Below are 13,297 nucleotides of genomic sequence, written 5' to 3'. Positions count from 1 at the left end.
GCAATGAGAACAAAATGACTAGTCATCACCCTCCCATGCCCTTGTACTTGTTAGAAAGGCATAAGGAAAAAAACTAAAAACTTTTTGGAATATCAATGGAAATGGAATGGGGTTTAACGTCCACTCGACACAAACTAGGTCATTTCGGGACTAACATATGATTTAATTTTATTTCAATAAATTGCTTGGGCGTAGGGGTCTTTAGCAGTGGGAGGAAAGTTTCAAAAAGATATCTTAAATCGTTTATGAGGAATGTGCTGGAAAAAAAAAAATATAAATCCAAGAAATTCCTAAATAGTAAAAGGCACAACAACTGTAATAGGTTGATGTATGTGCAAAGTTTCAAAAAGATCTTTTAAATGGTTTATGAGATATGCTCTGGAAACAAACTTCTACACCAAAAACTTAGGCAAATTTGTTTACATTTAAACACAAAAAATACAAATCCAAGAAATTCTTATAAGCAAAAGGCACAACTAATGTAATGGGTTGATATTTGTACAAAGTTTCAAAAAGATATCTTGAACAGTGTATGACATATGCTCCAGAAACAAAATGTGGACAGACATATGGACAAGGAACATTTCAGTATCCCTCACTACCTTTCTTGGATTAATGGTTTGCATGCAGAGGTAATCATCAAGAGGAGGATACCTGAAAAATTAGACAAGATGGGCTGTGTTGATGGCACTACTCTTTCTCAAACATGGAACAGAATTCACCTTGAGATCTTCGCCACCCAAACCCCCTCATAATATGATTAAGCCACTGGCCCATTTATATATGGTACTTAACTTAATCCACATCTCCTTTGTCTCTCTACTCCTATACTAATAAAGAATAAAATGAAAACAACATCTGATTTTAATATTATCTTAATAAATATCACCATTTCTAAATTAACATAACATAAATAATATCAAATTTTCACAAATGTAGAAATTATGAAAATTAATGGATGGAATTTAATAAGTGTAAACAAATATTTATGAATCAAGAAATTAAAAATTTACTATTTTAAGTTGATATTGTGTCCACTAATTAATCCATAAAGGACAAAAGTGAAGCTTAATCTCTAGTCAAGACTAACAAATGGGTGTTTTGCTTGAAGAAACTTTTAAAATAATGTCAGAAATGCATTGTATATACACAACCAATAAAATGGACAGATTAACAGATCTAAAACTGTATACTGGTAATATTATCATACAAAGTCAACATGCAACTAAATGTTATAAATAAGTGTTAGCTGAATACAATAACACAAATTGATATATAAATTCAAGGTCTGGAAATGTGCAATGTGATTCTGTTTTTATATAGCATGTGGTAAAAATAATAAATGAAGCTTGGACCATCAGCGACATGTTTTAGTCTACCAATTTCCAACTTTCAAAAGAATGACAGATGCAAATGAAAATATCTAATACTGTGTCTAAATTACAAATACAGTACTTATAAATAAACAGTATTCCTCTCTAACAAGTATATTTAGAATAAACAGATGCAAGAGAAGTACATAAGAATAAAATATATCTAAAATTATGATAAAATTAATCTGATCAAAACACAGATCCTATTTCTTTTAATTTTTTATAGTACAAAATTTTGGTTTACTTGTCTGCACTACACTAATGATCTGAAAAAGCTGTTAAATAACCCAAGTTCTCAGCAATAGAAAACAAATCAAAGCAAACTTTGTATTTCCGAATATCCACTTGAAGCACTGACTCTGATTGGTTGGTTGATTGAATGACGGACATCATAGGGTCAAAAGCAGCTCATATGACCCCTGGCTTGACCTCCAACTACAACCGGTCAGATTTTCATATATTAAAGGCCATCAAATGTATAAAAAAAAAACGAAATGTAGATCTGTATTTTAATCACATTGTGATAAAATGTGGAATGTATAAAACAAATATTAAAATATTTTCATTTTTAGAAATTATTTCCAGCAATACTTACAGTGGAACTTTCCATACCGGTCTGTTAATGATCTTAATGATTGGATGTTATTATGAGACAAACTACAATTAACATATCACAAAAGTACAAAATATAACAAAAGAATTAATAAATGCCTGCCGTTGATTCAATGGTCAGAAATAATTCTTCTAACGATTTTTAGGGGACAAAATTCAATAACATAGTGTTGCTGGGCAACAAAGATACTCCACCAGGAGAAGTTTTAAAAAAAATGTTACATCTACATTCTACAAAGTTGCATCACAAATCTAAATTTCAGTAGGGTTGCTGCTTAGGATTAACCATACAATCCCAGCCAGCTTGGACCCCCCCCCCCCCCCCCCCACAAAATCTCTTTCCTATAGCGTGTTTACAAGAATTGTGGACGGAGAGGGTATGACAACAATCCTACTTATCTATGGCTGTATGAAAAGAAGTAGTTTTACACAGATTTTCACTAATTATACAAACTACATCTATCACAGAATCATTGATCAGGTAAGTGGGGAGATCATTTACTTCCCAGATGAGGTTGATGTGCAAGATTTACTCCTTCTGGCTCAAGTTTTGAAAATTTTGTAAAAACCTCTATAATTTGGTAAGATGATGTATATAATTGCCTGATATCAGCACTTTTTACAATTACATTAAATACTATCTATATCAATATTGTTATATCATTATCTATCGACCAAATGGTATAGTACGCTGTGCTGGACTCCATGGAGGACGGAATTCAGAGTCATCTGTAATATGTTTCCGCTGACGCATCAATCTCTCTTTTTCTTCTCTCTTTTCCTGAAAAAAAAAATGAACATGTAAATCATTCTAAAAAAGATCATCAAGTCTTGTTGAAGATACCTAAATGAAAACCCTTTCTCAGTAGTAAGATGAACCAATTAAATGCAATATGCAATTCCAAAGCTTAATATACAGACTTCCTCATTCTGTTTCTTCCTCATTCTCATTATTACATTTTACTTTAATAACTTGAAGACAATAACAAAAAAAAAAAATTCATTTTCATTATTTTCATTTTTCTTTAATAATGTGAGAACAATATCGAAAAATATTCATCCTTTCAATCACAAATGTTCAAATTAACCCAATAATGAAAAAAACTTACTTTATTTTCTAGCCATATTTCATATTTTTCTCTTGCTTCTTCTTCTTTCTGAGCTCGTAACTTTTCTTCTTCATAGAGATCAGGCTTTGTCTTTTTCATATCTTTTGCTTTTACCTTTAAAGATACCTCCTTTTTTTGATTCCTGTATAGAAAAGAATTAAATGTCATCAGTGTTGGTAGTGATCTGAATTTTATCTGAGCAAAAGACCAATGATTGGTTAAAAAGACTAATCTAAACCACTCGTGAAACATAAAGAATAGTAATGCAAAGCATAAATATACAAGTTAGAATGGTGTTGTATGGACAACTTATGACAACTGCAAGGATGGAAATACCTTGAAAACAAAACTTGATCTACTCATGTTCATAATACTGCACTCCGTATACTAAACTTTTTATTACTAAAGTTATGTAAAAACAATTTATTCATACCATGACCGAAAAGCTGATTCTGCAGACTTAGCTCTCATTTTCTTTTTTGCCTTTTCTTCTTCTTCCCTTTCCTTTTCTGTTCTCACCTTGTTATTAATTTCTTTTTTTAATACCACTTGTTTTGTTTTACTCCAAGATTCAAAACTCTTAAATAAAATGGCGAAATAAATGGAATGGATTTTATTACTTTAAAATTTTTTGGAATATAGACAAGTCTAATCTTTCTTCAAAAGTTTTATTATACAGCTTTGTACAAGTAAAAAAATCTCATATAATGAATATGCTCTGGGATCTTACATAAGCTGCAGATGTTAGCCCTGTGATCTTATTACAACACACCTGCATAGACTTCATAGGTATTTTCATATTATATCCTTGAACTGCGTTATACTGTACATCATTAATTTTGCAACAATTAAAATTAATTTTTACCCAGAATATAACATTTCAACTGAATATAAAACAAATTTTATTGAAAGTGGAATATATTCATAATTAATTTTAATGTATGGTATATATGCATATGTGTGAAAACCTTGGCTGCATCTTTTTTCTTAGCTTCTTTTTCTTGTAATTCTTCATCTTTTTTTCTTTGTTCTTTTGATTTTTCTCTGGCTTTCTGTTTTAAGACATCTTTTTTCTTTTCAGCCCAGGCATTAAATGAAGACATTGCTTCAAGTTGCTTTTCTTTCTTTTCCTAGATGCAATTTTATTGATAAATAAAGATGTTTTCTTTTTCTTAATGATAAATCTTAATACTGCTTGGCAAATGATCTGGTCATGGACCTGATATTATATTTTTAAAATTAAAATCTCAATATTTTCTGCATTATAAAGCTCCTCTTCAACAATATATGCCCTAGCAAACAAATAGTGTTCAGTAAAATTGATGATACCATAAATTCACAGGCACTTGAAGGGATTAAAATAAAACTTCTTACTACTCTTTGACTATATAATACTGTTTTATATAGTCAAAGAGTAGTAAGAAGTTTTATTTTAATCCCTTCAAATGCCTGTGCATAAATTTTTACCCAATACTTAGTAAAACTTTAACATTATTGTATTGAATGATAATTTTGTCATCCAAAGTATTTGACTAAAATTGACATTTAGAAAGGGGTCATTCTTACTTGCTGCTCGTGTTCAATTTTTTGTTTTTCGGTTTTCTTTTTTTCTATAATTGTTTCTTTTAATTTTTCTGTTTTTGTTCTATACCATTCTTCAAATATAGCTTGTCTCATGGATTTCGTGTCATTTGGATCAAACTTAATAGGTTCAAATTCCTGTGTTTTATAGCGAGGTTTGGGTTTAATCTTTTGGGTGGTAGTCTGCTTGGTTTGAGTCTTTTCTGTTCTGGAATATTAAAATAACATGGATCATGACTCCAAAGAAATTGAAATATTGTTGCCGTGTTTTTGACAAATTGTTCAGAAGAGTCGAAACATGTACAGCAATTCAGAACCAAGATGTACCATGTTATTCAGTGGAGTTGAAACAAGTATAGCAATTCAGAACCACCTTGTACCAAATTGTTCAAGAGAGATAAAACAAGTACAGAACCATCCCATATCAGGTTAAAACTATTTCTATATAGCCCTTAAAACAACATGCTGATGGATTAAACTGGGTTAAGATAGATTCACTTTTGACCTCTGTCCTGCATCACTGACAAGGGGGAACCACGCCGGAAAATCTGGATGTACTTTCTCAGCCAATGCAGGGATCGAACACCCGACCTCCAGGCTAGCAAGCCAGCGTCTTACCCATTTAGCCACGTGATCCCCTTTTCGGTAATGAAACATTTATAATACATTAAAATCTGATTAAGAATAACAACTCATGAAGTAATTATCAGAAAACCATTAGAATTTGTTTGGTTTTATAAAGTTCTGCCCCATGCTAATGTTTAGTAGACAAAACTTTTAACATCATGGATTTAGCTGTTCAAGTCATAAAAATTCATTGAAAATCAATATACTTGTTCGTCTCAAGATCTTAAACTCTGTGTATCAATCTGAAGTCAATCGGATGATAACTTTTGCCTCTAGAGCGTCACAACTTGACTCACAAGATTTTCCAAAGTGATCAAGGGCTAGAACTCGGGATCATAAATCGCTGAAAATCAATAGGATTCTTCGTCTAATGACCTTAAACACTGTGTATAAATTTAAAGTCAATTGGTTATTAACTTTGACATCTAGAGCGTCCACAAGATTTTTTGAAGTGATCAAGGGACATAACTCTGGCAGTAATTATCGAAAATCGCTGAAAATGAATAGACTTCTTCGTCTCATAACCTTAAACGCTGTGTATAAATTTAAAGTCAATCGAATATTAACTTTGACCTCTAGAGCGTCCACAAGATTTTTCAAAGTGATCAAGGGCCATAACTCTGGCAGTAATTATCAGAAATCTGTCATTACAAATCTGGTACCAATTTGAGTATTATTTAATTTATTAAATGTTATAACAATCAAGTACTAAAGATGCATTATGTAAGATTTAGATAAAGAGCTGGTCGTTCTTGCTATAATAGTTAATGTTACTTACTCTGTTTGTTTATCAGGATCAATATATGTCATACCATTTTGTGCATCTGCTATAACATCAATAGCCATATCAGAATTCTTATGTTCTTCTGTTTGATTTTTATATCTAGAGAAATTGAAATAAAACTGATATTACTGATCAAGGATTGTCAAGAACAAGCAACACAAACACCTAAAACATGGCATTGTTTACAAAATCATCTATGGAGACAATACATCTGCTCATATTATGCCATTTAATGTGATGATGTAATCTGAATGAACTTTTGTTTTGGAACTATCAGGAATACATGCTTCAGAACAAATAGATGGAACAATCTTATTTTGCTAAGTTTAACCCTTTCAGTGCTAGTCATATTCATTTGCCAATTACTATGTAAATCACAAATACGATTTTAGTCTTTGATTTAGATCACATTCCTTTCAACATTTATTCAACTTACTTTCTAGGTTTAGGTTCTACAGAAGAATTAGTAATAAAAGGAGGATTAGGATCAACTTCATATTCTTCACATACTGAACTCTGATCAGCATCTACTTGACGTTTAGAACGTCGTCTTTCTACGGATGGTTGTCTGTCTAACGACGATCTATTCCGGGAATCATATTCATTGAGTTCGTCGAAATTAGAATCATGAGATCTTTCTTTACGGAGACTAGATTTTCTTTCTCTAGGTGTAGGATGATCGACCTGATCCCCTACAAGCATATCCATCAACGATTTGTTTCTTTCCACAGGAGTTTTTCTGTCCTCGTCTGTTGGTGTCTTACGTCCTATACTTCTTCGCTCGTCTGTTAAACCATTTCTCTTATCTGTTGGTGTTTTTCGTCCACCGACTGGTGTTTTTCGTCCATCTACACCTACGGGTGTTCTCCTACCATTTACACCTACTGGTGTTTTTCGACCATCAGTGGGTGTTTTTCGACCATCAGTGGGTGTTTTTCGCCCTTCAACTGGAGTCTTGCGACCAGAAGCAGTTGTTTTGTTCAGTTCTTTATCTTTCGAAAGTCTTCGCTTAGCTCTTGGTGATGGATCATTTATCTCTGCTTCATCTTCTTCATCAAAAAAACTACGACGACTGCCAAAAAGATCCATATTTGGTGGTCTTTTCTTCTTTGGTTCTTCTACTTTTTCACCTTTTCTTGGCCGTGGAGAAGGTTTATTTGTTGGACTATCTAATGGTTCTAGTCTAAGAATAACAGGTTATATTAACAATTAGGATTCAGAGATGACAGAATTTCTAATTTTTCCATGAAATTCATAGAATATTAGATTTTTTTAATAAAATGACAGAATATCAGATTTTTTGATAAATTGATAGAATATAAAAAGATTTTTTGATAAAGTGATAGAATATTAGAATTTTGATAAAATGGTAGAATTTCAAATCTTTTTAAAGAAAAAGCATTTCTTTACTTGCATTTCAAATTTTAAAATTAGACCATCAATTCTGATATTCTTCAATTTAAGCTTCAGATTCTTAAATTTAATCTTCAAAATCTTAAATCTAACATTTAAATTCTTAAATCTAACCTTCAAATGCTTATAAGCTAAATTTCTTAAATAACACCATCAAATTCTTAAATTAAACCTCTGAATTTCAATTCTTTTAATTAAATCACTACATTTCAATTAACCCACTGAATTTAAATGTTAAATTAAATCATTGAATTTCTTAATTTTAAATTCTTAAAATCAAATCACTAAAGTTCAAATTTACCTTGGTGACCTTTCTAATTGTTTTCTTCTACGAGCAGAATCAAGAGTACCACTACTCTCTACTAATGGATCTAATGATGATTCCGGTGATCTACCTAAAACAATATAAACAAAGATCTTAATCATAACAGTTAATACTAAATCAACCTTTCTAATTAGAGTAGGCTAATATCAAAATTAATGGTTTGTTAACTGAATTGTCTGTGTTCTGCATTGTCTTCCTGTCACCCAACATCCACTTGACATAACTCATATTATTTGGCTTGGATGACATCAATCAATAACCAAAATTAGTTAATTAGAAATGAAGAATTAATAATGTCTATCTAATTAAGCATAGATCTTTATTTTGTTTCAATCAAAAATACACTAAAGGAAGGAACAATCTAATAATGAATAGACTGGCCAAATGTGATAGTACTGTTTAATATATTCTATATGCTGTATATTACCTGATATATCACGAGATAGAAAGTCATTAGATAGATTTTTTTTCTGGTAAGATATTGGCTGCCATTCACTATCATTCTCGTTCAGATTAGAAAGGGGGCTTTTACGACTGAAATTCAAAATATATTACCACAAATATGAAAATGATGGATAATTATATCAATCCCAACAAGCACAGAAACATAGAAAGGGACTTGTTCGGCCCCTAATACTCCCACCAACGGCAAAGTAGCCCCTGCTAACTCTAAATGTATTGTCAAAAAATCTCATTGAGAACTCTTTCAAGCAAAATGTCTTTGAAATTCATAATGAAATGAATTTTGAAACTCAATAGGGTTCTTACACATTTACACTGTAAGCCTACCGCAATTCACATGATTTCATAAATTGGAAAGAAAACAATGGAATAACTCTGTAGTTTGCATATTCCTTTTTTTATATACTGTACATCATAATATAAGTTAAATAGCATTTACCAGCATTTTCAATCTTTGTTAAATATTTCTAAAGACTATTCCCCAAACTCAAAATGTCATGAAGTTCATCTTCTTATTGACAAAAGCGCTTCAGATTTTGTTTAAACCAAAAAAAATGGAAACATTGTTTTAGAGTCTGTTACAAGTTGAAGGTTCACATTAAATGAAGAATGTTTTGGCACACAACGAAAGACATAATAATAGCACTACGAAAATATACTATCAAATATTCATTTAATCAGTTCACCTGAGAAATGGACTTTTTCTTTCATCATTTTTGGTTGGTGTGTTTCGACCATTAAGGATGTCATCTGCTGTAAAGCTTGTGGGAGTTTTTCGATCATCTCGAGGCGATTCCTTATTTTTTATATTCAAGTTCGAGTTTTTATAAAATCTGTTTGTTCTAGAATCGTCTCTACCCAGGGTATTCATCAAATTGTCACGATCTTGAAACTTCAATGTAGCTCCTAAATCGGGTTGCCATTCTGCTCTTGGGTCTTGTCTACGTTTTGCTGAATTCGGACGATTTCTATTTCTAAGTGAACTGTTGAAATCTATAAATATAAAAATATAGAATCAAGGTATTAATCAATAGGGCTTTCTTTTAGATAATAGTAAGAAATGATTTTAAAAGGTCATTTCAGGAAAAAATGAAACCCTCACAGCAATGATACTTAATTGTAGTGTAATTATAGTGATATAAATACAACTAGTGAGACAGAGAGATAGAGAGACAGAGAGTGAGAGAGAGGGGGGGGGGGGGGTTTAACATACACTCACACAAACTAGGTCATTTTGTGACTAACATTAACATATTGTTCAATTTTATTTCAATACTTCGCTTGCACGTAGGGGAAACCGGAGGACCTGGAGAAAACCCAAGAGGTTGGACAGATGACCAATTGACACGTACACCCAGGGAATCAACAGTTGACTCAATGACAGACCTTATGATGCAATGCGCACGCCCTAACCATTCAGCCATCCAATCCCCCACAGTCATATAGCGATTGCCAGAAAACCAAATATAACACTCACAGCATGTAAGCTTTCTGTTCAGTTTAGGGTCGTTGCTGAATATCACAGGCACTATGTCTATGACAAGGTTTAATGACCATCAAGGACAATAACCCTAAATTTATTTGTCAGAAATTGTTGAATTTAGATAGAATTCTTTGTTTCACTAATCTGAACAACGCATATAATTTCAATAGAACAGATAAAAACTTTTGTCGTTAAAATGTTCGAAGATTCTACAAAGTGAAATGGAAATTCATTTCACTGATTTAAAATCATTTCCTCACAGACTGGATGAAAACTTTTGTTGTTAAAGTGTTCAGAAGGTGACAAGATTCTAAAAGTTTTTAATAATAGGCAATAACTCTAGATATCTATAAAGATCGGATGATAAATGTAGTCTATTGAGTGTTCACAAGACATTGTGGATGACAGGCGGAGGGCTGCGAGGGCCATACAAAGTATTACAAACACATTTCAAATTCAAAGTGGGCATATAAAAAAAAGTTGTTTACCTAAGCTTCCCACATTATCATCATCTGAATCATCTGATGTTGTCATATCTGTTGTAAGACCATCTTTTCGTCTCTGTGCTAGTTTAGCATTTAGTTCATTATCATAAACATTTCTAACTTTCGGCTGTCGCCTTCGCATCGTTGAATCTACTTCATCCATTTTTCTACAAATTAGAAAATGAGTCAATGAGAACCAGTATCAAGTTCAATTAACAAATTTATATCTAAACTAAATCGGTTTTAAATTATATTTAGTGAAATGTACTTCCCATCCAAAAATTTTCATTAAAGTTCTTTTAAATTGTGTTATAATCCATTTGTATACTCTAAAGTAATGCCCAGTTATTGCAGAACAGTTAAGGGTGTTAAACCCTACTTCATTTAATTTCTTGTAAGTAATTACAAGTTTAATTCTATAAAGTACGTGTATAATTAAAACAGAATTATCTGGAACCAAATATAATGATTGATATAGTGCAACTAACAGAACAATATTGAATTGCAAATTAAAAATACTCCATTCCTTCTTGATTCCAGCTCTAATTCATAATTAATGAAGATTATCTTCGAGTTGATCTGTATAAGACCAATCTGTTGATTCACTGAAACCTGCTTTGATTGATTAAAACTGATCTAGCAAAACTCTTTCCATGCAACATAAGTTATGTTTAATCACGTTTATAAGCATGTTTACATGCTATAATGCTAACCTATTGCATTCCAAAATAATTAAAAAAGCATAAGCTTACAGCTCTGTTCTCTGTAACCTTAAAATAGTGTAAAAATACACTATTCTCTGTACGGTAACCTTAAAATAGTGTAAAATACAATGTAAATTGATTTACATTCAATTTTTTAAATTTTACTGTATACATTATTTAAAATGAATTATGTTCGGTGAATCAGCCATTTGTAATTACTTCTGAAACTATGATGTCCACAGAGTACACAACTTGTGTACCGTTACTGGTGATTTTAAAATGATAATCGTATCTTAAATATTGAATATTATCAGGATCTCATATTTTCTCAGTAACAACATCAATATTGATTAAAATGGTCCAATATTGCATTCCAATTTCGAATATTATGGATAATACTGAACTCCTTCAAGATGATTGATTAAATAAAGGTCTTAGAACTGCAGTTCTGGTTCACCATCTACATAGGGACTGGGTGTGCATGTTTTCACCAATTTTTTGGATGACCACAGTAACAATACACAATAAACTATACAAAACATACAGAATAATCACTTAGATTTTCAACATTATCTAAGTTACTCATAGGCCGTGTTTAAGGATACATTGTCCCAAAAGTATTTATCGGGTGGTTATTTCCAATGATAGTATGGCAAATTTGATATGGAAAGTATAGACACCCAATCTTACTAGAAAAATACTGGATGAACCGAAAAGCACCCATGGAGCAAGCACTGGGCAAAAATGTCAGTGTATCACTAACTGGTAACCAGACTGTTGTCTGCCAGTTGATTGTGTGCTAGTTTGACTGAGGGAGTGGTTGTTATTTCTTGATAAAATGGTTAGGAGGTTTTGGGATTAGGAACATAATTGAGGGGTGTCAACATACAAACTAAGTTGGCGGAAAATAATTAAGGATTTACTTAGGCCTCAATGTGTATGATAAATGGATTGTAAGTAATGAAAAATACATTCTGAAAAATGGACCCTCCCACAATGAATAGAGGTGGCAGACATGGTGTCTTACAACAGTTTATTTATGCATGTAGCTTGAGGTGTGTCTGCAAAAACAAAGTTTTGAGAGAGAGAGAGAGAGAGAGCGAGAGAAAGAGGGTAAATGTCCACTCAACACAAACTAGGTCATTTTAGGACTAACATTAGTAACATATGGTTCAATTTTATTTCAATAATTCGCTAGCACGTTGGTGTCTGTAGTGGGAGGAAACTGGAGGACCCGGCAAACCCATGAGGTTGACTCAATGCTAGACCTTACGATACAATGCTCACACGCTATTTTGGCCATCCAATCTGAACCCCCCACGTTCTGAGAGGGATTTTTGATAGATAGTTTGAATATGTTTTTAGTCCAAATATTTGAAATGAAATGAAATGAAATGGAGTTTAACGTCCTACTGTTCTGTTCTTAACCTGGGCTAATGAAGACAGTCATACGCCATACAGTGTGCTATGAGGGAAATTTTACCCGGGCAGCGGCGCTACGGCCTACTCTTATATCGAATTCCAACTGCCAAGGGATCTTTTACGTGCATGCCAATGTGTACACGGGACCTCGGTTTTTCGTCCCATCCGAACGACTAGACAGCTGTCCTTGTCAGGCACTCCATCCTGCATCACTGACAAGGGGAAACCACGCCGGAAAATCTGAATGAACTTTCTCGGCCAATGCAGGGATCGAACACCCGACCTCCAGGCTAGCGAGCCAGCGTCTAACCCATGTAGCCAGGTGATCCCCCAAATATTTGAAATATATCATTAAATTACACAGTTTGTGCGCAGTAAAATATCTTTAACGGTTTATAGTTTTGTGATTACTTAAACAATAATAATATCAATATTGCCCAATAGGCTACAATTATAATTGATTCAGACTAGTACTAGTAGTAGGCCTACTGTACTGTATTATTGCGATGCTGACGTTGTTTAGCCGTAGTTTAAAGACATCGAATCCTTTGAAGTTATTATAAATGATACCAGTACTACGGGTGTATAAATATGACCAATTAGCTTATTGAGTTGATCTAGGCCTATATTATACTATATATATATATATTTTTTTTTTCTTTTACCCGAGCCTGTTCTGACTTGATATTGAATGATCTTATTTTATTGTTAGTTGTTACGTTCTCTTTCAATCTAATCAGAAATCATGTCTGCAACCTTTCCAACCTACCTCCTTCAAATCATTAAATAAATTCCAACCACCTCAATAAACTCTATATCCAAATCTTCAAAGAAAATCCTCCGAAAGAATAAACTTCTGATATCAAACATTCAATTTTTATCGATCGCCTCCATGTTTACGCGTTACCGAGCAAGTA

At 32.5% G+C, this 13,297-nt stretch overlaps 1 protein-coding gene across 2 annotated transcripts; it reads right to left on the bottom strand.

Annotated features, from left to right (window-relative positions):
- Positions 1-846: 846 nt before the first annotated feature.
- On the bottom strand, positions 847-13,297 carry LOC126815145 (microtubule-associated protein 9). Of its 2 annotated transcripts, XM_056099433.1 has the most exons (13): positions 13,150-13,271; positions 11,007-11,065; positions 10,258-10,421; positions 8,973-9,279; positions 8,252-8,358; positions 7,801-7,894; positions 6,523-7,269; positions 6,081-6,185; positions 4,661-4,883; positions 4,063-4,224; positions 3,528-3,673; positions 3,095-3,236; positions 847-2,766 (listed from the first exon to the last, which is right to left on the bottom strand). In XM_056099433.1, exons 3-13 carry the CDS (start codon positions 10,415-10,417, stop codon positions 2,653-2,655), a joined length of 2,307 nt encoding a protein of 768 aa, XP_055955408.1. In that variant the 5' UTR covers positions 10,418-10,421; positions 11,007-11,065; positions 13,150-13,271; the 3' UTR covers positions 847-2,652. The 2 variants fall into 2 exon arrangements, with proteins under 2 accessions (XP_055955408.1, XP_050396654.2); XM_050540697.2 differs by lacking the exon at positions 11,007-11,065 and having other exon boundaries at positions 13,150-13,297.

This window comes from Patella vulgata, chromosome 3 (genome assembly GCF_932274485.2).
Source record: "Patella vulgata chromosome 3, xgPatVulg1.2, whole genome shotgun sequence".
NCBI lineage: Eukaryota > Metazoa > Mollusca > Gastropoda > Patellidae > Patella > Patella vulgata.
This window is presented reverse-complemented; position numbering and strand designations above follow the sequence as displayed.

What these genes read in the sequence shown, in the direction of transcription:
- LOC126815145 (XM_050540697.2), bottom strand. Translation starts at nt 10,417, where the DNA reads ATGGATGAAGTAGATTCAACGATGCGAAGGCGACAGCCGAAAGTTAGA. An exon ending in AGAAAAAAGATGCAGCCAAG is followed by an intron (nt 3,674 to 4,062) that starts GTTTTCACACAT and finishes ATTTTATTTAAG; the next exon opens with AGTTTTGAATCTTGGAGTAA. An exon ending in AAATATGGCTAGAAAATAAA is followed by an intron (nt 2,767 to 3,094) that starts GTAAGTTTTTTT and finishes TTTTTTTTTCAG; the next exon opens with GAAAAGAGAGAAGAAAAAGA.